Raw genomic sequence first — 26520 nt, 5'->3', positions numbered from 1 at the left:
TTCTTAAAGTCTCAAAAACTCACTTTCACAGGTCTAAAAGCGTTGGTTGACTACCTTAAAATCTTATAAAAGGAAGGAAGGATAATGAATTTTGTAAAAGTATAAATGAGCAAGTTTAAGTGTTTACCCATTCGGGGCAGAGCTTTTAGTGAAAGTCGAAGTACAAAACCGCTCTTATAACTTTTCTCATAAAGATTTCAAAATGATCGGGCTCAACTCTTCGAGGTTTTTGAACTTTTGTGTCTAATATCGTTTCTCGAGTTATAGGAATTATCCTGCTTTTTATTAGACGAAATACCTCAGATAGCTAAAAATTGGGAATTTCTAATTTGTAAATAATTATTATTTACAAAGACTTGATTGTATTATTTTATTTGGATCTGGTGATGCAATTTATCCAAATATTGGATGGCTAGAAGGGAGTAAACAGGTTGACTCACAAAATTGCATCATATAAAATTCACTGGTTTTCCATTCGCTATGTATATTACATCACTAGTTTCGTCAGCTTTTTTAGTAAGATGACAAAACACAACCAATGCGAACATGCATACCTGTGGAGTTTATACATATGTTGGACATTATTGAATCATATTAATACTTGAATTGTTAGTTAGGCTTCTGCTTCTATCGGAGGGGATTAACCGATTCAGAAAAATATTGCTTTGCTTGAAAGTTTTAGCCCTTTATATTTCTTATCAAGAGGACCAAGAGTTGAAGGTGGATTCCGAACCCCCGGGTCACATGTATCACATCGTCAAAAACCATTATTGATTGATAGAAAAATCGCGCTCCAACCGTCCAACAAACCAAGCTGTATCCGATAGCTTTTTACGATAAGTTTGTCCTTGAAATGATTTATTTATGCTTGGGCGTAACAAGCGCTCATTTGTAATAATGGCCCCATAAAGTACGAATTTCGTGAATTAACACTCCTTTGCTAGTTAGGTAAGAGTAAAAGGAGAGAGAGAGAGAGGGAATGAGTTGTGTGACAGGGAAAGAGATTGAACTTTTAGGTCATGGTCAAGGCTATTTAACCAGTAAGTAGCAAAGATTCAACATAAATGCAAACATTAAATAAATAAAGGATTAATCAATGCAACTTGTGGCATTCCACATAACTCTCGAGCAATCCTGATATTATCAGTGCATCTGAAAATCACAGTGTTTGAGTATTTTCCGTAACTAAGTAAATTATAAATAATTTTTTGCCTATTTCGAAAAAAGTGCTTTACGATTAATTTATAATGAAATAAATTTGTGCCCTTAAAATACATAAAGAAAGTTTTTTAGTTTTGCACACAAAAGTATTCACCGAAGAACAGTAACTAAGCCAACCAGTAGATTATGTTTTAATAGCAGATTGAGATTCAGTAGTGTCTAGTAATTTTTTCCCGTTTACTAATCCAATAGTTTCCATTAGTAAGTAAACCTATGTCAAATCTCGTGTGTGCTTATGAAGTGTCATATGTATACAGGGTGTTAAATAATCAGTATCAAAATGGTATAGCATTATTATGCACCCAAATTATACAGTAACAAAAACACACAATTCGTACAGTAATATCTCAATCTTAAAAAATATTGCCATTTTTAGATTTTAAAAATTTTTTGGTATTGCCAAAAATGTAATTGTTCAATCCTTGGCCATTACGATGATTTTTTCAATGGTAAAAAAGAAAATATAAATACATTTTCTATCAGAATAAGTATAATTTAGTACAGCCAGCTGATGTAACTTGAATAACGTATTTGGAATAATTAACAAAATGAATGCTATATCAAATGAGATTAAAAAAATAATGTTGTACGCATTACAAAACGGAATTGGGCTATTAGTTAGTTCTATATTATGATGTATCTAGAGTCTTTTTGGCCCCAAGGAAAAGAGTTACTTTACCCTCTAAACGTAAACAACCGATTTACTTATAGGAAAACATTTATTGGTTAGCTCAAGTGCGGAAAGTGGAACACAGTCCAGTTATTTTAGATGGGTTAGTTTTGTAGTAGTTTGTATTGTTTGACGACCTTCACCGAGAAATTATTCATACCTTTTTTTGCAAAGTGTGTATTATGCTGGGACATCAGATATGCTTCTTTAACATAGTAGATTACAAAAAAAAGGACGAATTCAATGCATGGTGATAACGTTATGTGTTTCGTGTATGTCAGTTGAAGTTGTATTACAAGCTTAACACATTGTTGCCATAGGAACTATTGATCAATAAGAGACTATTGAACTTGCAAACTAATATGTAGGACTATACTTAAAAAGTTTCATCATCAAAAAGGATGACAAATCTAGGTTTGATTTATGATGTAATATTGCAAAATGCGATTAATTATTTTTCCAAACGTGCAACCTATTCTATTTTTAACTATTAGTTAATTTTTTTTTAAATCATCAATACATTTTAATTTAATTTTTTTTTAATTTTAAAACAAGCTTCAGTTTATGCAACTAACGCGAAAATAATGCTAATCCAACAAATAGTTCGGTAACGAGTGTTTTTAAATAAATCTTAAACCAAAATAATTTGTTTTGATTTCTGATGGTTGATGTAATTAAATATTTGCTACGCTAACAAGTTGTCCAAACAAGTTGGTTTTAAACGCAATATTTAATCACTTTCTGCAAGTGTACTTTGGTACTTGAAACTGTGTAACTAGTTTCTCAAATAGAGTTTTCAAATTAAAATTCTACTATGTTTGTGCATGGCTTAGTAGCTTCCTGTTGAAAGCAAACGAAAAAAGTGTTTTTAGTATTTAGAATGTTTACTTCAAACCATAAATAGTAAATTCTGTTTACCTTGAAATTTATTGTGAATAACAATCAAATGCCGAAAACAAATTTTGTATTTAAGGTGTAGGACATGAGTTAATTTTTCTGGGTCATGCCAATGTGTGTTGCTTTACTTACATAAACTACCATTGAATAACAGACTCTTTCATTGATTTTTGAATTTTTATGAATGGACCGTTGTTTAATTAAGTGTTCATTAAAAAGTCCATCTATTGGTTTACAACCTATCCCCTGGTATTACAAGCAAAGAGAAAAGTGCACTTTTTAAATTCACCCTGAAATAAGAGACAGTAATTTTAACTGCTATTATCAACATCTATGGTAACCGAACTCATAACACACATCAACACACGTTTTAGACTTTCCAGAGGTTAATATCTACTCGTACTATCCCAAAACTTTGTCAATGCATAATCAATGTAAGTTATCTTCTTAAAATTGACAAATATTCCATTTACTGCTGCAAATTAATTTCACCAATAGTTTTAACAAAACTATGATAAGACTCTTGTAGTAAAACCATTTATAAACTTTGCAAATGCATTCTAAATTTTCCTTACCACTTACAAATACGCACAAATACACAGTATTAAATAGCAAATTCCAAACCTTGTTTTTTCTCGTATTCCTCCCTTTTGCTCGCACCATTGACTATTTCAATTTTCCTCTCCTCCATCGCTATCACTCACACTTCACTGTCCACTCTACGCTACGTATACGCTCCACTATACGCTATACGCTATGCGCTACACGCCGCAGCCGCTACGGTAATGCCCGCTCGGCGAGTCTAGCTAAGTATATAGCGGCTGACGCAATGTCGCCGTGAACTACAGTGGACCTCTAGAGGTTCATTCATGCCAAACTTCTCAGTTATAATCAATAGGATGTAAACATTGAATGTTTTACGTCATGTGGGGATAATCAGGGGAGGTATAGAGGTAGTGGCTTCGGGCCAGAGGTTATGGGTTCGAATCCCATCATTGACTTAAACTTTGGAAGCGGTAATGAATTAAATTCAGGATTTTTGCAGCTAGTAGTTAACATCCAATGCATACGGTGGTAAAAAAAAAATTAAAATTTTTTTTACATAAAATTGCAATCTTTAGTTTGTTTGCGTAGACCTAGATTTCAAAGTAAGAGAGGGTCTGGTCTAGTGGTAAGGCGACGGGGCAAAGTCCTGGTCTCAAATCCCTCCATTAAACATTAATTTTTTTACAATGTAATATATATTGTGAGTTAGTTACCTCGAAGAATTGAGCACTATAACTTAATAGTTCATCACGCTGTCCAAATGATTTTTCGACCTGTGATCATTACCAACAAGATTTCAGGTGCTGATTTTGAACTTTACTTAAAGACGAAAACGAAAAATAAATACGTGCTGTACGTCTATATTCTGACAATGTATGATATACATATGCATTAATAAACTCGTGACTTTTAACTTAACAAAGGGTGCAACCGTTGACTTTATAAACTGAAGTAGACCTAATGTGTGCATCTATTACAGTTCCCTCCTCTATTTAGGTTTATTAAATTACTTCTGACATTAAGTTACAATGGTGTACAATAATTTCTTTTCGGTGTGGCAACAATTTAGTGTACGAACAATAAATATCATATTAGTCTAAAAATGGTCAAAAACGTATATGGTAGTGGAATATTTGTGTACCTAACGTCAAAGATAAACATACAAATTTAATTTTAACAACTAAAAACCTAAATTTGAAAGAGCATTTCAGCTCTGAGACGCATAAATAATAGCTAAGAGAGTTTTATCAATGTAAAAAAGCTCGTTTACACAAACAATACCAGTATTCCCAACACAAATTTGCATATAAATACATAATCCATCAAAAACATCAAACACTCTGTTAATATTCGCGTTCTTTCATCAATACATTATTCAAAATACATATTTTAACTGTCATAATTATTCATCCTTTGTGTCAGATTTGTTTCGATCATATGAAACAGATAAAACAATCCACAGAGGACTGTATTACCAATGCTTTGTGAAATGCAGATGTAGATCCTTTAATTCCGGCTTATGAAAAGGCAAGTACGATGTATAGCGGGGAACCTGTCATTTGTTATTGTTACAATCCCTGAATCAACAGTTTAGAAAGCGTATCCCGATCCCCAGGGACCCTGTACCATGGTGTCAGTGACAGGGGAATAATGTTTGATAAAATCAACAATTTGTTAGTTTTGTTCGCAGCAATGTGTGAAAAGAGTTGTTTGTTTCGTGTGTTATCGGTTGATGAAATCGTTTTGGATTGTGAGTTTTGATATGGTTAACATTTGTGGGAGGTAAATGTTTCATCCAGATTTTGATTCAAAAATAGTCTGCTTATGAAATTTTTTTATAAAAGTTTCAGAACGATTTTAAATATTCGTTTCCCTTAAAATACGGTGTATGAGTTGATAGAATACATAAAATCAACACTCTATTGAATACTTAAATCAGACAACTGCTGGTTGTGATTCTTAAACTTTTGTGATTGTTAGATCTACAAGTTCTTGATTCTAAAACTTTTATTCTGTAATTTAAAATATTGCTAATTAATGAAATTTTTTTTGATGGATCTTGATGGTATACATCGACCTGTGGGGAGAAATAATTAAGGCGAGCCTTCTTCGTATTGAATATACCATTCATAGAACAGTAGTTAAAGAAAAATACTTCAAATTATTACTAAACGCACAATCTGAACCAGTTATAGTTGCTAACTTTCATATTCAACAAATATTTCGTAATACGACCCCCAAAACTTTTGAATATTTTTATTGTTTCAACTAAATTGGTCGGTCTCTCCCTTTAAGATTCTAAATATCATACTTACTGATTTACTATTCTGCCAATGGTGGCACACTGAGATTATTCACCCTTGTATACTTAAAAATACACCCCACCGCGGCAGACCTGCTGACTAAACGAATTTCCATTTGCCTGATTTGATTTTCAATTAAATCGATTTCAATAACAGGATCAACGAGTAACTAGCTTCGCTGCTACAGATAGGGTAATAAAGTGTGTTTGTTAGTAAAATATTGATAGCTTAGTATAAAAATTAATATATTTACTAAGTTCGATTAAAATATATCCAAAGCAAACTACAAAAGTTTTCTTACCCTTTATAACAATGACATAGGAATTTTTAATTTATATTTTTCAATTTTCTCTGTAGCTAGTAACCATACAAAAACACTTCCATTCACAAAATTATTTGCTGTTTTAAGCTCTTTAAAATTGTTTGGAGAGAAATTGGAAAATGTTGTGTTTTGAGGGCTAAAAATGAGAAAACCCAATTTTTACCCCCAAAAACACCCCATAAAATGCCGTTTCCATTGTACAATCATATTGGTTCGCAAACTCATTCAAGTGTATCCCTTACACCTTCAAAAGAATTTCATCAAACTCGGACAAAAATTACTCTATTTATTGCGTTCATGGACGTACATAGGGTGTCCATAAAGTCTTGGTCTTATTTAATAACTTTGCTGTACGAAAATCATTAGAGCCACACTTAATTTGTATGTCTTGTTTTGAAAGAAATTCAATCCAGTTTTATTTAATGACGTTGGTAACACCTAAACACAGCAGATTGAATACAATGACAAATCAGAAATAGTGAGTTTACAAGAGAAATCACAGTGTGTTTTGTTGTTTCACGAAACCCAATCCCCTATAGTAGTTTGACGACCTTTATTTAAATGGGAAGGTTAACAGACACATTAATTGTAGAATTTGTAGGAGTGAAAATCCCAGGTTCATGATTGAAAATGAAAGTGTCAGTCCAAAACTAAATATTTGGTGAAGTGTAATGTATGATGAAATCATTGGATAATTTTTCTTCGCGGTAGAAAATGTGAATTGGGTTTTTACTTGGTTATGTTGGAGTTGTGTGTAGTCCCTCAATTATAGGAACTGCAATCTATGATAATTTTCGAGCAAGATGGTGCTCCACCTCATTGGGCTAAATTTGTGAAGGATTTTTAAAATCTTCTCTTCCCCTGACGCTAGGTCGGGCGGGATGGCCCGACGAAATGGCCACCTCGTTCCCCCGATGTAACCCTCATGGATTTCTTTTTGTGGGGATTTGTCTAGGACACTGTCTTTTCTTCCCCGGTTCCTAATTTACACAAACTGCTGGAGTGATTCAGAAATTCTGTGGCGTCTGTAACCCAGCATATGCTGACTAAAACCTGGGACAAACTGAAAATACGTTTAGAAGATCTGCAGGCCACTTGAGGTGCACACGTAGAGTTGTGTTACGTTTGTACATAGTTATAAAATCTTCTAAAGAAGTTGCCTGTTATATATGTAAATAAATCTTTATCCTCATATTACTCGTTGTCATACTATGCGGTTTCCTTATCAGACCAAGACTTTGTGGACACCCTAACATTTTGAACTGATGGTGATTTTGTCCTCTGGGAACCTCAAAACGACCAAGTAAATCGGTCCCGAGTCCAAGTCTACCATGAGACCTACGGCAATAGCTTATTCCATGGGAACTTCGCTAAAATCAACAACAATGTAAAAGTGCGTGATTATATTCCACACAAACTTCTTACAGATAAACCGTTACAAATGTTTGTAGTTAGTGTTTGTAAAGCGCATGATAACCTTACAACTTATCTTTGTGTCGAGTTCACCGCAGAGTAAGGTCTTGATAGTCTTGTGGTACATGCAGCATGTCTAACACCAACAGTAAGTGGTTGTTTATTACTCTGTGTAATCGTTAATTGTGATCGTACTAATTGGCTAAGTAGTTTGCTGTAAGCAGATTTGAGGATGTTAAGGTTCAATGGTTTGCTGGGAGATTTGAGTGTGATTTTGAATGTTTGTTGGATGGTTTTTAAATGGTAGCTATCATATAGAATAATTATTAAAAAAGGTTCGTTTGTTCTAAAACAGTACCATAATATAACATACAGTGTATGTACGTGTATGTATTTTATTTTCAAAAGTGAGTTCATTGTTGCTGTTGATTAAAATGATTGAAAATATCATACAATAATACATTTTCAAAAGGTAAGACCATATTATAATGAATACCCAAACAATTCAAAATAATGGGTTATAATGTCATGAATCAGCAGATAGAAGTCACTCCTCTCAAGCAAAAAAGAATATTGCCTTCATTGGAAAATACTCGTAATTAAAAAACTTATGACAAATAAATAACTAGGGAGTTCAAAGGTTAGATATTAAATTAAGAAGAACTGTTTGAATAATCCATTTTAGTTTTACTGAAACTTAAATTAAAAACAGTACTTTTTAACGAAAGTGGTTAGTTTTACCTGGATATAATTCAAGAAAATTGTCCCAGTGAATATGAGTTATAAGTAATATATTAGTAAGTAGCCAATTAATTATACAAAGTTGTTAAAAAACTATTCCAGGTAAATTAAACAACTTTAACTTTCTGTGTATCGTGGGTGAGATGGTTGGAATCGAATCCTTGATGGGAGGGTATTTCAAAACAATTCCAAAACCTATTAAGGGATCCGCCACACACCGCTGGGCAGTAGGGGGAGATTGTAGCTTAGATAGAAGGTGAGGGGAGGGGTGGGGGGGGGGGGGTAAAATAAACACACTGCATCCCTGTGTAGGTCGCCTAACTTAAATCAACCTTTAGTTGAAAAGGGAGTGTATTATTTTGTGACTATAATATATTTCAAACATCTTCTTCTGCGATCATAGAAAAACGCGTGTATAGAATATGAGAACTAACAAAATTTCATAATTTATTTTAAACTACATTACAATATAACGAACCAGGTCATATCACAATTTAACACATTAAAATATAACCAACTCTGTATCTTTGGTTGTTTACACTGTGCATTGGGATACTCAAAATGGTATTAAGAAAATGTATTGAGTTTTAAAATTAGCGTATACATTTATCTACACACTTAAAGGGTTAAGTTAGTGACAGTAGTAACAATACCATTATTAAAACTAATTTCTAAGCAAGACTCATTCAAAGATTTTAATGACGTGGTAAAGAGAAGATTGTGAGCCATCTTGCTATAAATATATGTTATTATCTTGCCGGACGATTTTAACAACTAATATAAAAGGGATATTGTATGGCAAAAATACTTGCTAGTCGAGATCAACTCGAAAAATATTCTTTTTATCTCGAGCCTAGATGTTATAAACATTAAATTAGGGGTTTTCCTGTACATAAGTAATAAATAGTTTTAAAATCCCTAAATAATAGGCCAGAACTAGAAAATGTCTTTATACGGTTCAGAATTAGAATTAGATCTTATAGTTTTTACAGTTGAGGTTCAAACGACACTACTTTTTTGGAATTGTTGATTCAATATTCAACATTTTATTGGTTAGTGATGAACAGATTTAATGCACAATCAACGATATGATTATTTTACAAATACAATATTGACTAACTATAATATATTGATGTAATTAGTTAACAAAAACATAATCTTTTGCGCTAAAAATAAACTTATCATTAACTTCTCGGAATCGTCAGTTGAAAAAAATTTAGATAATTAGGATTGGAGCTTTCGTTAGCTTTCGATATCTTCTAATTAGCTTATAGGGTCATTCAGCTCGTAACAGTATCCTATAAATCATCCTATAGTATCCTTTTACTTCTTCAGCACACGCTGTAAAGATAAAAAAGCACTAATAGTAAATCACAAGGATAAAACCTGTTTTCATTAGGCAAATAATTAAAAATAACACAGCATAGGAATTTAGCACTGTGCTAAAATACGAAGATGAATATAGCAATAAAAAGTTGAGCTCGAAGCTCATATAGCTTTACGGGTTTGACGTCCCGGATACGCAAATAGAATATTTAGAGCAAATAAATTGACATTGGACGAGAGTTGGAACGTTTGTCTACTGTCATTTCAGCTTTCTATTTCAGAATTGCACAAACAGTGCATCCACACTGTTTGCTATAGTAATGGAAATGTGAATTTGTGTTTGAAGTTTGGAAATTTCAAAATAAATTCAGAGATTAAATTTAAGTTGATGATTGTGTGTGTTTAGTCATTGATAATCCTCTAGTAACCAGAAGTTTGTCAGTTGAATCCTGAGTTTGAAGCTTTTTGAGAGTCGAAGCTGAAATCAGCTGTACTTGATCATCTGGTTTGAACATATGGTACTTGGCTTATGAACCAGCTGATCGTAGTGGGCAACAAAGCTGTAAACCTTTTTTTCAATACACATTCTGGTATGTCTGCGTCATATAATCTATTTTTATCTGGTAGCTTAACGTAAAAACATGTATGGAAATTTTGTAGTTGGATAATGATGTAATTATTGCAAAATTTGATCAGTTACGAACTATATCTTTAAGCTTGGCGTGGTTGATGAGTTCGAAGTTCGAGTATGCGACAGAAATCAGTGATTGTCGAGGATACGAAATTTGTGGCTTAGCCCAACTACTTTAATGTTTATTATAAACGAGGTGTTAGCCCGTCCTACGTACGGGAATTCAGTAGTCAGTTAAAACCGTGTACAATTCAGATCAGCTAGTTTAAAAAAGACAAAGTTTCTTGCAGTTTTAATGTGAAAAATCATCTTTAAACAAATGTTGTGCGACCAAATATGTTTTTATGCATTTGAAATCCGATAATTTTACAATAAAACAGCAATCTGCAATTTTTACGATGTGAAAAACGTTGAAGTGAGATTTGCAGCCGATTCGCACAGACGCACACTGATTATAAGTAGCATACAGTAGAGAGAGACTTCTTTATCTTATACAACTTCTGTATCCAATAGTCAAAGGTAATAGTCAATTGAGAAGTGTATAGACCTAGTCAACGATACTACCTTCTATAGCATACCTGCCTCTTCCATGATTATTATCACCACAATGCCACAATACAACTAACTTACTATACACAATTTCCAGTAGGTCTGAATAGAAACGACCTAAAATAAAACGATAATATCCAATAAAATTCACAGTACACATAATTTTACTTTGGTGTCCTAACATCAAACTAATCGTCACACCTATCCTTTGTATCAATTTCACTGCATTAATTACTAAATAAATAAGTCTAATCGAAGAAAAGTAAAAACAATAACAATTTGTTTTGAAACAGCTGTTTGGTTCAAATAACATTCATTTGAAAAAAAGAACTGGTCACATGTAGCAGGAATATAAAAAGTAAACACGCTAGTAAAGCTAATGACGTAATTGTCAATGTTTATTATCCATACCGTTATCAGTTTTATCCTTGATAATTACCCACCCTCATTGAATAAATGTACATCGTAATTTCCCATATTAGTTAATTTAAACTACAATATATTCATAGTTTAAATAAAATTGATATTTTAGGCACCCCCAAACGTAACCACAACTCAACACGATTTCATAAAACATGTAAACATTGTTATTTTTCTATTCTTTCCTTGAAAAGTGGAGCAGTAAAATAATTTGCATTTATCCTTTTTTATTAGGCTCGTGTACAGAGCCTCAATTTGTACTGTGGTTTAATTAATTTTGGTCCAAACTATTTTAATCTGTGGTCTAATTATATCTACTAATCTGACTTATTTCCTATAATCAATGAAAAAATAAGAGTAAATAAAATAGCCTCATAGTTCCATAGTTTATATTTAACCAGCTGTTAGTTAAAACAAATTATATTGCTCTAAAACAAATCAATATTATAAAGATTGCTTTAAAAAATATTTTGAACATCCTAGTATTTTACTATGTATATTTAATTAATCCTGTCATCCTCTTACAGAAGAATTGAACGTATCAATGATTAGCATTACACATAGTATAAATAAGTCAACGCTAAGTATGTCTTTACATTTTTATCCAAATGCTGAATTTGTGACACAAAAGCTGAATGTTTACAGCTGTTATATTAAGCAAATTTTTTTATGCCGAAAGCTAGTTTAGAATCTTAGCGTCGGCTGCTAGACTTTTTAAAAATTAAAACTTAATTTATAAAAAACTGGGACCCAAAACTAAAATTATGGCTTCGACATTCCCTAGTTCTCAAAATTATCTTTCTTTCAACACAAAAATCATGTAAATCCGTCGAGTGGTTGATTCAGAATCGTGAAATAAAAAAACACTGTTTCGTTTTAATATTATAGATTTTCAACTTTAACATGTTAACGGAACGTATATACCTATAGTCAACGCGAATACTGATTGCAAACAAATAAATGCTAGTATTCACCTTGATAACTTGATCATTAGGTTAGTTGAAACCATGGGTCGTCCACACAATCAGCGAATCAGCCATAAGCAGTACACTTTAGATATCATAAAAAAGGTTTTGTTGTGTCTGGGTCGATAGAACACAATTGCTAGACAAACTTAATACTATATAACTACCAATAAATGAAAAAATGATACTTCTGTTTTGAGTAATAAAACATTAGACACCACTACCGCTAGTGAAATTGTAATAAAAAAACTAACTCGTTCATCAAACCATTTGACATGAGAGAGAATGAAGTTTAACAAGGACGTAGACAGATTTAAACATTGTCCAGTCATGAAATATTGGTCCACATGAACTTCGGGACAAGCATTTGTTAAAACTTGGTTCGTTTCACATCCAACAATACCGATTTGTGTATTCGTTTGAAGTGTACACAAACTGTTGTTCAATACTAAGAGATACTGTTTGTTCTTAACAATATATTGTATCTAAAACATATTTTAACTCTTGCAATTTAGGATGATCCAAATCTATGGAATTCGATGTCCAGTTGATAAAACTGTAGTAATTCAGGATCATTTCATTTTACACGAAATAATTCAGTTTTTTTTTATTAGGTGGTGAATAAGTCTTTTATACCTGCATCCTTGTTGAAGTAAATGTAGTAGTGAAATATTACTTAGAAATTGTTTTAATTTTTGAGGTGTTGCCTTCCAGATTACTAAACAATATTATTCTAGAGGTTAAATACCTTATTGTTGCCACTGTAATCCCCTGTCGTCTGGATGGTGACCGGTATCGACACTCAAGGTGTCATGTCAAGCCTTAAAAAAGCGTTCTCACTCCTAGGAGGTCGTCATAAAGTCTTGAAAACAAATACACGAGACATGCTCAAACATATTTACAAATAAATAATACAGTATGGCCATACAAGAACACTAATTTTCACGGCACGGCTGTGGGTCAGGATGTAGGTCTAGACTCGAAAGAAATTGTATCAAAACTATAATAATGTGTTTAAAGTAGCATGGTACCTTTCAGCATTTTCTATTCATTGCCTAATCAGTTTTAAAAACCTTCAAATAAACCCTTAAAACCATAAAGTATTAGTAATCAAAAGCTAGGTTGGGCCTATCTGGAAAAGCTGCTGATTAGGCTACATAATTGAAGGTGGATCTCGATAAACTGTGATTAAAAAATTAATTTGATCTAAAATGTTATTTATAAACAAATGAAATCATTGAGAATAAAATGAAATATTTTAATACATGACATATGAAATTTACCATCTATATTCATTCTGAGATAAAATAAGTCGTCTAAATTTGTGCTGGCAATGCTTACAAAAATAATATTTTATGACTTACAATGACCAGATAGTGTTTAAAGAAAGAAATATTTAATCGCACAAACGTATTTTTAGGTGTCTTTGGTATAGTTATTGTTGGATCTGAATTGAGAAGAAAACTAAAAAAATAATAACTTGAATTTGACATAATAAAAATGCGAATGTTGTATTTTTGGGTTCGTATTTGTTATTTAAAATTTGCTAGTCCCATAGTTTAACTACAATGCCAATAAACTTGTAATAAACTAAGAACCAGTAGCGCTAAAACCTAAAAACGTTTCGTCCCAAAACTTATCTCGTTTTACGTTATGAATAAACATTCCAAAGGGCTGTAAATGTTTTACAACCATCCCCCAAAATTTACCCACAAGGAAAAGTCACATAAAATAAAAGGTCGGAACTTTTACGTTATATGTTAGACATAAAAGACTTATATGATCTATATGTCCGACGGAATATGTCTAGAGCTTTGTTTGGGAGAAAATATTTACCCCAACGTGTTTTTTTGTGTTTTCATCGCATTGAAGATGGACTCCAGTAGTCCGAAACTTGAGGTATCCATTTTAGATTAAATAATTTTCCTGAGTCATGTATTTATGTACCACCATATATTTGTGTGACACACCTTAACGAATTTCTTCAAAATGTAACAGGAATCAAATAAACGGTATCAGCATTCTGACACATACTTTCTCCCATAAGTTTATCAACAACCTTTATCATATTTTTTTTTTTTTTTTTATATTGTGTAAGCGGTGAGAGTAAATATACGGAATTGGGATTAGTATAATCTTGTTCAGAATTTAAAGGACTACATACAAAATTTTTATCAAAATCGTTTAGACCAGTTTTGTGAAAATCCGATTTTTCCGTTATTTTATGTTTTTTTTTATGGGAAAATAACATAATTTACAATAACTTTTGAACCGTAATTTTTACAGAAATGGGATTGGTACCATTTTGTTTAGAATATAAAGGACTATAACATACTAAATTTTTATCAAAATCGTTCGGGCCGTTTTTGGTAAAATCCTATTTTTCCGTTATTTTATGGGGTTTTATGGGAATATTCCCATAAAAAATTAATTTTTTTAAAATGAAAAAACTATCAAAACTTTAAGGACCATAACATACTATGTTAAATTAAAACCGGATTTTTTTTATAATATCCTATATTCGTTATTTTACGGGGTTTATGGGAAAATAACATAATTTACCATAACTTTTGAACCGTAATTCTTAGAGAAATGGAATTTGTACCATTTTGTTCAAAATTTAAAGGGCTACAACATACTAAATCTTTATCAAAATCGTTCGGGCCATTTTTCAGAAAATTCTATTTTTCCGGTTTTTATGGGTTTTTATGGGAAAATCCCCATTAAAAATCAAAACTTCAATGAAAAAAACGCCTGGAGATACCATAGATTAGAACCTACATACCAAATTTCATCGAAATCGGACCACAGGTGTAGTCCCTAGCTCTGTACACATCCAGACACACACACACACAGACACACACACAGACATCACTTCGAAAACCACTTTTTTGGGTCCAGGGGGACTCAAAACGAATATATCCACTCAAAACTCAAACTCGAAAATTTTTACGAAAACAATACTTTCTCCATATACTATGGTTATAGGGGGAGAAAGTAAAAGTATAATGATGAAATCCATAAGTATATACTAATTTTAATAATATTTCTGCTCTAACGTAAACTTTGCCTACCTAAAATACAATATTTTCTAAAAAACAATTAATCTATGTTGCATTAAGTATGTAATTTCCGTATTGTATCTGTATTGTTTAAACAAACAAAAAACAAATTCTTTGGAGAGAGTCAATACTGTATAATGGTGCTACCAATATGTATACGGTTAAGTATTAAATACAGTACGAGATAGTAAATGGGCGCTAGGTAGAATTGATTTTGGGTTTGCAGGATTGTCTTCTCATAATACAATCGTATGGTATTCAGTTTGGTAACATGTTGTCATACCTTTTATCATAGAAGATTCCATTATCATGCTAAAATTGTTGCAGGTTTTTGACACTGAAATAAACGTACGGTAGCTGTATTTTATCACCGACATAGTGTGAAACTGTCAATTACTTATTAATGTAGTTTTAATAATTTTTCAACCAACGGAAACTAAAATCATAACTGACTGCAATATTTTGTACATTATGTGTTCAAAGTATCGAAAACTATGTGGAATAGTTATTTGTGTAACTAGTGGTGAAAATGGCACTTTGCTGCACATGAGAGCAATGTTTACGCACGAGCCGCAGGCGAGTGCGGAATGATCTCGAGTGCAGCAAAGGCCTTTTTCACTCGTGTTACACATTATATTTTTCCTACAGTCACTATAAAACATAAATAATTAGTCTTTCAAACACTATACAACACGTTTTTAGGTTCAGCTAGCAACACAATTACACAAATGGTGCCCTGGAGAAAGTAGTACCCGTGGTCCGTATCACTCCGCTATTTTTCCTCGGCAAGAAATGTGCTCCGTCTTTTGAGAATATAGTTCCGTATGTTTTTGTAATTTGAAGTGGTTTCCGCGCCTAAAAAAAATGCTATAAAGGTATTTTCTTGTTTATTTAGACCGTAGGAATGTTTTAAAAACGTTTAAAAGAAAAGTCCAGAAAGTTCAGAAATACCAAAACTATAAACACGAAATGACAGGTTAAATCGTAGTTATAATAGTCAATCAGCTGTTCATAGTATTATTATCTTTAAGTGTTGCCAACCTATTTCCAAGCGTACACGGATTACGTGCATAATAAAACCACGCTGTTTTGTGTTGTTTGGTTGGAATCCTGATGTGCGGCAAAGTATAAACCGTGCGGCAAAGTATAAACCGTACGGCAAAGTATAAATATGCAGCAATTAGCAGCTTTCTGTGCTATAAACAGTACAGGGAAGCCAACTTTGTCGGGTGACTGTAGGAAAATATAATTTTTGCAGTAGCACATTTATTAGCATGTTGATTTGGATGGACTTTTTAAATAGATTTCAAAAGCTTGTCAAATATCTCAGACTGTATTGTAGCGTAATAGAGTCGTTCAACATAAAGCTTCAGTATTTAAATCTGTGTAAATCCGTATTATTTTAATGTGCAATATATATGTTTATAAGTAAGGAGAGCCTAAAAGTTTTGATACTATTAAATAAACTTGCGAGTAGCAAAATCTGCATCCCGCAGTAACCAGGCGCTACCTTAAATTGTTTTGGTTAAACAATAGTCCAGTACAACCATAGATGAATAATTTCCAACAAAATGATTTAGGAGAATCCAACATAAATGTTTTAAAATTAACTCCACTGATGGTAAATAAATTAGTTGAAGAAATACAGTTGTATGATTAAAACTTGATTATACTTGTTGATTATCAAAACCTTCTTTGTTTTTTACCGAAAGTAATTGAAAATAATGCTTTTGATTCAATGTTAAGACAAATATTTCTTTGTTATTAAAAAAATCCAGCAGTTTTTGTTTTGTTATCACCTCTCTATCAAATATTTATAAACCATAGTGATTAACTGGAATAGAACATTTAACACTAATCAGTCACTTTTGGGTCACTACAAACATTCGTACCCTTCTACAAGAAATACAATAACTTAAATTTATAATTGAAAATTTTTGATGCATGGACGTTACCTACTAGATTTTAAAATTTCTAAAAATCACGTTTTGGAAAAGTTGACGAATAATGATCCCACTCAACACATAAGTTTCCAAAAAGTTAAAAGGGGGTTTTGAAATCTGCAAATCGTCAGAACACTTCTGACAGTGTTAAACGGACGGAGACAGGGTTGAACATGTCCAGTCGTGAAATATCGGCTTCACATGAACTTCAGCACAAGCATTTGTTAAAAGTTGGAACACTGAACGTCCAACAACAACGTTTTGTGTTCTACATTCTTCGGAATTTCTCAGAACTTCAACTGTGCCTCTCACAAAGATTAATGATCTGAGGTTTAAGCATTGACTTTGAATACCCCTATTAGACATGTTAGGGGTTAGTTGTCACGTTTTAGTTACAACCCCAGAGAACACGTTATACTTAAACAATTTATATTGTTGTAAATGGTAAACAAACTAAATTTATTGAAAGAAAATAAATAATTAGTAAATATCTAAACGTATTTTAGAGATTTTGTGAGAGTTGTATTCTACAAAATATGTATATTTTGCCAAAGTTTTAGAATCTTACTTAGAATTTAAATTGATATTGTTGTCCACAAATCAGTATTCTACATAATAATTGGATTGATGCAAAACTTAAAATCATATTAGATGATCCATGAAAATTGACCGGCGTTTCAATTGACCTTTGGTAAAATTATTGTGATGCTGAGAATGTTTTTACAATATATAAATGCACAGTTGCCCTCTAAAAACAAATTAAAAAAGACTGTGTTGTATTTGTTCTTATTAAAATATTAATTTTAAAACGCAGAAATAATCTACAATACATACATTTTTGATAAGTATTTATGAGTAAACTATTTGTAGGTTTTACAATTAATTCTCTTTCACTATAAATACTGATTAATTTACATTAAAGTGTATTATATTTTGATGGATTATAGACTATAGAGAGTATAAGATATTATATTAATTGTTGTGAAATCAGCTGTTGAAATAGATCCATGATGACAATCACTGTTTGTTCGAACTGTGTTCGTCATTTGGTAACAGTCCGAGCTTTATGGGGCTAAATTTGATTACTGTGCACAGCTGGACAATTTATTACTCTGTTTTGGAATTATCGTTCCATCGTTTATAAGCGGGAACCCCTCGAAACATGGAAATGTAGCAGAATCATATGAAGTGAAAATCCTCATTTCATTTTGCCATACGAGCTTAGTAGTTATTTATATTCAACGCATTAAAGTGGTATGCTGAAATTATAGTGTTATATAAAAAAGATAAGAATAAAGAGAAAAAAACGTATAAAACTCTAAACATATTATTGTTTGCTGTAAATTAGTTCTAACTACTAGTAACTTTAGGCCCTTCTCAAAATTTGATTTAATTTGTTGATGGAAGAATACTGTAAATTTTATCTTTAAACCATCACTCTATTTGTATGGATTGCAAAAATTCAAGAATATTGAAGTTACTAGTTTAAACTCACATCTTCATTATATTTCAGTATCGATTCCTAATTAATTATCCAAAAACAGTGATAATTTAGCTTTTTGTCTAACTAATTGCAACACTATCACACGTTTTAATGCTACTTAGCAAAGGAAACTTACCTACAACGTAAAGATTATTTATTTTTATAGTTTTAAATTTAGAAAGTACCTGACTGATGACTCATGTTCATCAATAAGCATGTATTTTATCTCGGTCAAGTTGTATATTATATGTTTAATTCAACATCGAAATTGCTTATTATCATTATTTAAACGCTACCTGTTACTTTTACAATAGCACTGTCTATAGCTAAACGAAAAAAAGGCTACATAGAAGGGAAAATCATTAATTTTCGAACGTAATAAATTTTGGCAGGCACTTAAGTGATGGCTTTCATTTTCATGAATGAGCGTCTTAACTCATCGTCAGCTAACACACGCTATTCCCCCCATCACCACCCCTCCCCACTAAGTATGGGGGGTGAGTAACTGTAAATGTGAGATTATATTTCACGTTGACGTCAGCCGTTGAAGGATCTTTGTCGTGAACAACCATTACGAGAGAGGAAATGCGTTTACATACATTTTCCAAAATGTGTTTGATACAGAAATATGTTGAGAGCGTGTAGTCATAATTTATTCTGTAAGTGGGCGATTTTCCATGAGATTGCTCCATGAATATTGACCTTAGACTTTGGTAATATCGGAATAAAAGAACATCTTGAGTGTTAGCAGATGATTTTCCTTAGTCACTAAATGTTGGTAGATGAATGTTAAGTTTTAACATTAAGGCATATATTGAAAGTGGAAACACAAAATTATTACAGTAAGACTAATTAGTAAAGAGTGTCTTAAGCAGCGGCTACACTTACCCGATTCGGTCCGGTCCGGTCTGGTCCTCCAAAATGCGGAACAATGCTTCCCATGTTTTTAAATGGAGGCGGCTACACTTACCCGATTCGGTCCGGTACAGTCCGGTTCGGCGCGGAACAATCGTCCAGGGAGCATTCATCCGCATTTGGCGAAAGCATTCGGGGCGGACCGGACCGAATAGGACAAGTGTAGCCACCTACTCCCGAAATTCGGATGAGGATCGGGTGATTCCGTTAGCACTCGGCTACGATAGTGATTAATTAAATTAGGAAAAATAGTTATTTGTAGGACATAGGCCTAAGAATTTAGGCAATTATGTTCATATATTGACTCGATCATGGAAGACGATAATTATGGCTACACGACCGCGGAAAATAGTCTGAATTTTGCCGCAATATCGGGAGACGATTACAATGTCTACACGGCCGCGAGGGATTATAGGAAGTTTACCGCGATTGCATGCAAATACAACCAAATTTTTTTTAATTTTTCATTTTTTTGGCACCCCCCAAAAAAGCCAAGTGCCTCGCACCCAAAGCACGTGCCTACCGAGTACCGTGCCTATTCGGTTAATCGGTCCTGACTAAACACTTTCTGTATTGCTGTACTTGTGCCCCGTGCTCGTGTGTGTCATCCAAAATATCGTACAAGTGTAGCTACCTCTTCCGGCCGGACCGAAACGATTCGTACAAGTGTAGCCACCTCTCACAAATTCGGGCCAGACCGAAACGAACCGGACCGGACCGAATCGGGCAATTGTAGCCGCTGCTTATAGAGTATTGCATTGCATACATAGGCATTCTTACTGCTTGATTTATATGTACTTATGTAGTAAAACTAAGGTAACTCAATGGGAGCGAGCTAGTATTGTAGTTAGAGTGCAGTACATCGGTACCTGAGGTCCCAGGTTCAAATCCCACCAAATCACCAATGGAATTCATCTAAATGATAGCGCCGCAACCTCTTGGTCTATCCAAGGGTAATGAGAAAACAATCGCGGGCTCCTACATCGCGTCCTAGAAAAAAACCGGGGTTCAAACCCCTACAAAGGAAATATTTATGCACGTGAGAACTTAATCTTTTCGGGTGACCACAGGGACTAGTTCGAGGGAATATTTTAGACGCGAATAAGCTTTTTAAGCTGAATTTTTGTAATAATATTGCAACACCACCTTTCTGTAAGTAACCACAGTTGATTCGGTAGTAGATTTTGTCCACCCAGAACAAACAGAAACCTAATTTATTTTATACTGTTATAGATTTGCTTGTATTAGCATTCGTTGCAAATCATTAAGCTAAGTTAAACAATTTAAATAATTAACACCAAATAAATGTGTAAGTGCATGATTGTCACCAAACAGACACCTACATGTGAGAAATCCCATTTAGAAGACGGTGTGTTTCTCGCTGAAGCTCAACAAAACATGTGAGATGAAATATAACCTCCCATGCTTACAATGGAGCTCTCCAGTAAATGGAGGTTGTGGAATGAATGTGTATGACGCGCAGTGACTGGCAATGAATTAGACTGCGTTTAGACAAATGGCTCTCTTAGCCCAGGGGAGTGTTTCTACCCCAGTTTTATTTTGGTTTTGTCTAGATTCTACATCGAAGAAGAGGTTTTTGGGGGGTATGTTTAAATATTTTGTAACCCTAGATTGGAATTTGTTAAAATATGTGTAGGATGATATTTAAGTAGGTACATAGTTAAGTTTGTCTAGTTGATTGGAATGTTTAAATTGGGAAAACATTACGAGAGAGTATACAATGCATCCAAGAGAATACAATGGGATACAAATATTAATTTTCACTATGTGACAGGGTAAATTTCGAAGGTTATAATAAAATATTACACTCTTATAAAAGCTAAAGAGAATATCATGTAATCTTAAATTAATTCAGTATAACATTTGAAAACTTCTGCAAAACTTTGTACGTAAACAACCTTTAATAAACAAGTCCACACTGTTGATAGAATAATCAACAACAAAATTAAATTATCTTTCCCACAAGGTCATCCAGATTTAATGAAAATGTTATTAGTTAATATGTAATACAAAAAATGCAAATGAAAAATACATAAATACTAATCTGTTATTAGGAGTTATAAAAGTATTTAATTTCAGATTAAGAGACAGAAATTTCATCCAGTTAAAAAAATGATACTTTAGTTTGTCTAGATCCAATTGATTACTCATGAAAAAAATCCACAGGAACTAAGCAGCATATTGGGAACTCATTTAATAAATGTAAAACTATATCACGGTAAAAATAATAAACTCAACATGTGATTTCTATTGTCACAATTTAATTACTGTAGGCACTGTAGGCTTTGAAAAAAAAAACAATGAATTCTGGTCTAAAAACATTTGAAAGATACTAACAACCCTCCTACTAACTTTGCTCATTTGTAAATCTCACTATTTTTATGCAACTATACAACTATACAATTAGAATATACATTCACACTTTTATAAACACTTTTCTTATAGACACGTGGTCTAGGCTGAGAGGAGATGAAGACTTTTACAACCTCGGTCCTGTGGAGAAGAAGAAGCTGATCAGCCAGGCAGTGGCAGAAACACTGGGAACAGCTGTTTTCGTCGGCCTCGGCTGCAGTGGTGTCATTGCTAATATTCCTGGTACAGAGACGTCGGTCAATCATCTGACAATCGTGCTGGGATTCGCCACAGCCATTGCCTTAGTGGTGACGGTGAGTAGAAGAAAATTAACATCCCGCAACTAAAAGATGTTCAGGATTTGACATATTCAGATATACTAGTCATCTTCAGTTATAATATTTTGTTACTTGAATCAATATTTATGATGTTGAATTATTTATGCAATAACTTCTTCCTCTTCCCCAGGTGTTCGGACACATCTCAGGATGTCACGTGAATCCCGCCATTTCGCTGGCCGCGGTCATCATGGAAGTCATCTCCATACCGAAGTTCCTTCTGTATTCAGTTTGTCAGTGTGTCGGGGCCTGTCTGGGAGTAGCAGCTGTCAAGGTATCAAGTCTGAAGTATTACTGTAAAGCATTTATGAGGATATACTACAGGGTACAATTAGTAATATGTTTTATGTGCTGAACATTTAAGAATAGTGCTGAATATCCAAAATTTAGTGCTAGGAAAGATCATAGGGGTTTCTTATATGCATTCAAATTTATTATCTTAACTTATTGGATGTTTTCAATTTTCGACTTAAGTTTAGACTTTGCCCTTAATTTTTAATTCCATAAAAGCGACACGTCAATTATAGTGCGTGAGTTTGTTCCCTTTTACGAAGAAACTATTTGGAATTCTGTCGTGAATATTTCAAATATTGCTCTTTTATTACGTTGTAGCTTAACGATTCATGCATATAGTAATCCTATGTTGCTGATTTAGGCAACTAGTTTCGGTTCTTGTTTTGAACCATCTTCAGGCCTCAAGGTGTCAAGTGATCACTTCATTCGAAGGTCGTTAACAAACAGAGTTCAATAAATGAAACATACAAAACACGTCACATGGAACGGACACACATTACAAAAAACACGAAAAACATGAAGGGACATTGACGATCGATCGTGACCGGGCTGAGGTAAAGCCTAGACTCTTCGAATGAAGTGATCACTTGACACCTAGAGGCCTGAAGATGGTTCAAAACAAGAACCGAAACTAGTTGCCTAAAACAGCAACAAATGATTACTATAAGCAGATTGCAAACCATTTTAAGTATAATACAGTAATCCGGATGCTAACAACTATTTAAAAAAAAAATTAAGATTCAAGTTTTGTATAAGTTGTATATTGTGTCCATCATGATTCACCTGATGAATTGAACTTCCTCAACATAATGTGTTTAGTACAAATACTTGAATCTTTTGAAAGCGAGGAGGCCAGCAACTTGAAATAAAAATCATAATCCTAGTTTTGGAACCAATGAGCGTTATTTATCGAATAGTTTCAAAAGCATGAAAATATAGGGAATAAAATAAAATGATTGTCAGTATGGCATTTTAATCTGCTCTACTGGTAGAACAATACTTTATTTGTACCAAACAATAGCAATGTTTGTGAACTAGTGCAAAAAACCTATGAAATTCCACAATACACACCTACAGTAGAGTATAAGTATTACCGTGGTTAAAAGGAGTAGACATACTCCTGTAATTATCATGTCTATACTCCTTTTATCAATGGTTTTACCCTCAATCCACCAGGTGATATCCCCAGCCTACTGCACAGCTACGGACTTCTGTGTAACTCAGCCCAATGCTGAGGTAGGTGCTGGAGCCGCTACTCTTGCTGAGGGGTTCCTAACCGCCATTCTGATCTGGGTGGTGTGTGCTGCTGCTTGGGACCGCCGCAACCTTGACAAGCACGACTCTTTGCCTATTAAGTTCGGCTTTGCTGTCATCGCCATCGCTTTGCCTGGGGTAGGGTTGTGTTTGACATGTAGATAATATATTTGTGTTGGATTATATTCTGGAGTTGATAATTGAGTTAAGACGATTCCAATTCAGCCAGAATTTGGTTTAAGGTCTTAAGGCTTAAGACATCCTTGATTTGTTTCATACTTGTTTCGTGGAGATTAAATATAGACCTGCAATCACCACAACATCCCAAGATTGTGATAATCAAGTAGGTTTAAGGTATACTTGAACATGCTCTTACCAATGTCTTGGAAATTGGGGGACTTACTATCACCTAACTTTGGGTAAGTCATCTTTTCAATATTCTGGCTACACTTAGTTGTGGAATTGTTACTCCACGTTAAACCACATAGAAGTAACATAAATTATTATAATACGATTATTTATATTACTTATCTTTGGGTAAACGTTTGATTTGGCCCTTTCTTCCGCAGCTGCATCAGGTACAAGCTTTTTTCCCAGTTACAACCATAGCATAGAGTAGAGATTGTGAATTGCACTATACAATGGTGGGAAGAACTAAAATAAGATAATAGACTAGACCTCTCCCCCAACTGACCCTTATACTTCGAAATAACTTGTTTGTGCATATATTTTTTTCTAATTCAAGAATGGACTGAACGTCAAGCGATATATTTAACAGTTTTCCAACACGATCACTCGTATTTATACTTATACTGCAAACCTTTAGAGTAAGTATAAAATATGTTGAAATGGCGATCTGTATCAAAATCACAACTATCATCAGGCCCAATCATCAGCCCACTAATGTGATTAATTTGTTTCAGGCAAAATACGCAGGATGTAGCGTAAATCCTGCAAGGAGTTTGGCTCCAGCTTTGATATCTGGCAACTGGGACTACCAATGGGTTGGTTGTTGTTGTAAACCTTTTATAAATTAGTTCCCGCTATGAGCTATCGTAAAGCAGACACAATCTCTTTACTAAATTGATTTCGATACTCGTAACATTTTACTGTATTCACTAACATAGATTTTATCTTGTTCAAATGATGGAAGTATACTCAGTTTTAAGTTCATGTATTTTAGGAAAGTCAGTCATCTCTGATCAATACATCGTTGCCGTATGGAAACTTCCCACTTATAGAAGAGATCATACTCAAGATATAGAAACGTAATGAGACTAGGGATTATTTGCTTATCATTGCTGTGTACCATTTATTGTAGGAAATGACAATAATAATTTTAACAGCGTGTAAATACTTTTTGTTCTTCACTATTCCTGTAAATCTGAACAATTTTATTTCATATTATTCAATGTTGAACGTTGAAAGTAATTTATAGAAAAACACATATAATAATATAATACATTTAAACCTTGCATGGCAGTTTGTTAGTTTTCTTCTAGTCTTGCGCACCGGTATAAATTTGAAACCCACAGAAAGATTTTAAAACGCCAGTTTTTAGATGCATACACTCTTCCACAAAAACACAGTATAGTCTATTTAATTTTATATTTTAATATTTTAATTTAATGTTTTAGTTTGTTATTTGTTTAGTAATCATTCAACAATAATTATTTAAATGTTTGTTCACTTTTAGGTGTACTGGATAGGACCTTTTGGAGGCTCCATTATAGCGTCTTATATCTACAAGACTTTACTATCAGAAGTAGATCCTCCAATGGCAGTGTCTACCAAGGAAGACCCTCAGGACGAAGAACATCCTTTGTAGAGAATATCATCACAAGAATATCCTTTGTAGAGAATATCATCACAAGAACATCCTTTGTAGAGAATATCACAGAAGAATATCCTTTGTAGAGAATATCATCACAAGAATATCCTTTGTAGAGAATATCATCACAAGAATATCCTTTGTAGAGAACATCATCTCGAGAATATACTTTGTAGAGAATATCATCACAAGAATATTCTTTGTAGAGAATATCATCACAAGAATATCCTTTGTAGAGAATATCATCACAAGAACATCCTATGTAGATAATATCATCACAAGAATATCCTTTGTAGATAATATCATCACAAGAATATCCTTTGTAGATGATATCACAGAAGAATATCCCTTGTAGAAAAGGACATTAAGTCCTAAACATAACTCTAACAGGGAATACAGGCAACTATTGCTTTACACAAATCAATTAAAGTCCACCAACATCAATATATGCAAAAAACTTTCGCAAAGAAAAAAATATGGCATGTCTAACTACCTTATCAAAGTACAAACCACTATTAATTTCCATATTTCATAGTATAAAACTGGTAAAGATTGTTTAGTAATAATGTTACTAAAATATAAAACTGAGGAAAAGAGTATTAACATATTTTATTAAATACAGGAAAGGATAGAACCACGTTTTACTAAATCATTGAAAACTGTTTAGGTTTACTCTCAATTCTTAGTAGTTTAGTACACGTATTAATTTCACATGTTTCATTTACACTGCCAATGTACTGTATGTTGTTGTTTAACTTTAAATAAACAATATATTTGTTAGTAATGTTTCATATAAACTTAATATTTGTTTGCAATGTTTTCACATGTTCTTTCCTACAACTGTATCAGTACATACCTTTACTCAACTTCACCGTATACGTATATTGCTGATAAATACTTTTGTTAATTGATGTTAAGCAGTGCATTCATGTTGGCATTTATTATGGTATAGGTCCATCCAACCCACAGCTGGAGTAACTATAATGCTTGCCTAGTAATCGGTCACCAGTTCAATCCTTAGTA

At 33.2% G+C, this 26520-nt stretch overlaps 1 protein-coding gene across 1 annotated transcript; it reads left to right on the top strand.

Moving 5' to 3' along the window:
• The first annotated feature begins 7464 nt into the window (after positions 1-7464).
• On the top strand, positions 7465-26258 carry LOC128992759 (aquaporin AQPAe.a-like). Its single transcript, XM_054416496.1, has 6 exons — positions 7465-7520; positions 21874-22094; positions 22249-22392; positions 23589-23804; positions 24590-24670; positions 25363-26258. The coding sequence occupies exons 1-6, from the start codon at positions 7505-7507 to the stop codon at positions 25492-25494; spliced, it is 810 nt and encodes a 269-aa protein (XP_054272471.1). The 5' UTR covers positions 7465-7504; the 3' UTR covers positions 25495-26258.
• The last annotated feature ends 262 nt before the right edge of the window (positions 26259-26520 follow it).

This window comes from Macrosteles quadrilineatus, unplaced genomic scaffold (assembly GCF_028750875.1).
Source record: "Macrosteles quadrilineatus isolate MER2022 unplaced genomic scaffold, UCM_ALF_1.0 Scaffold_4__1_contigs__length_99947679, whole genome shotgun sequence".
NCBI lineage: Eukaryota > Metazoa > Arthropoda > Insecta > Hemiptera > Cicadellidae > Macrosteles > Macrosteles quadrilineatus.
Note: the sequence above shows the minus strand (reverse complement) of the source record. Positions and strands in the feature narration are given on the sequence as shown.

Bases quoted from the DNA above. Each gene is read 5' to 3' on its own strand.
- LOC128992759 (XM_054416496.1), top strand. The intron at 23,805-24,589 runs GTAGGGTTGTGT...AATTTGTTTCAG, and splicing joins TCGCCATCGCTTTGCCTGGG to GCAAAATACGCAGGATGTAG. The intron at 24,671-25,362 runs GTTGGTTGTTGT...GTTCACTTTTAG, and splicing joins GCAACTGGGACTACCAATGG to GTGTACTGGATAGGACCTTT.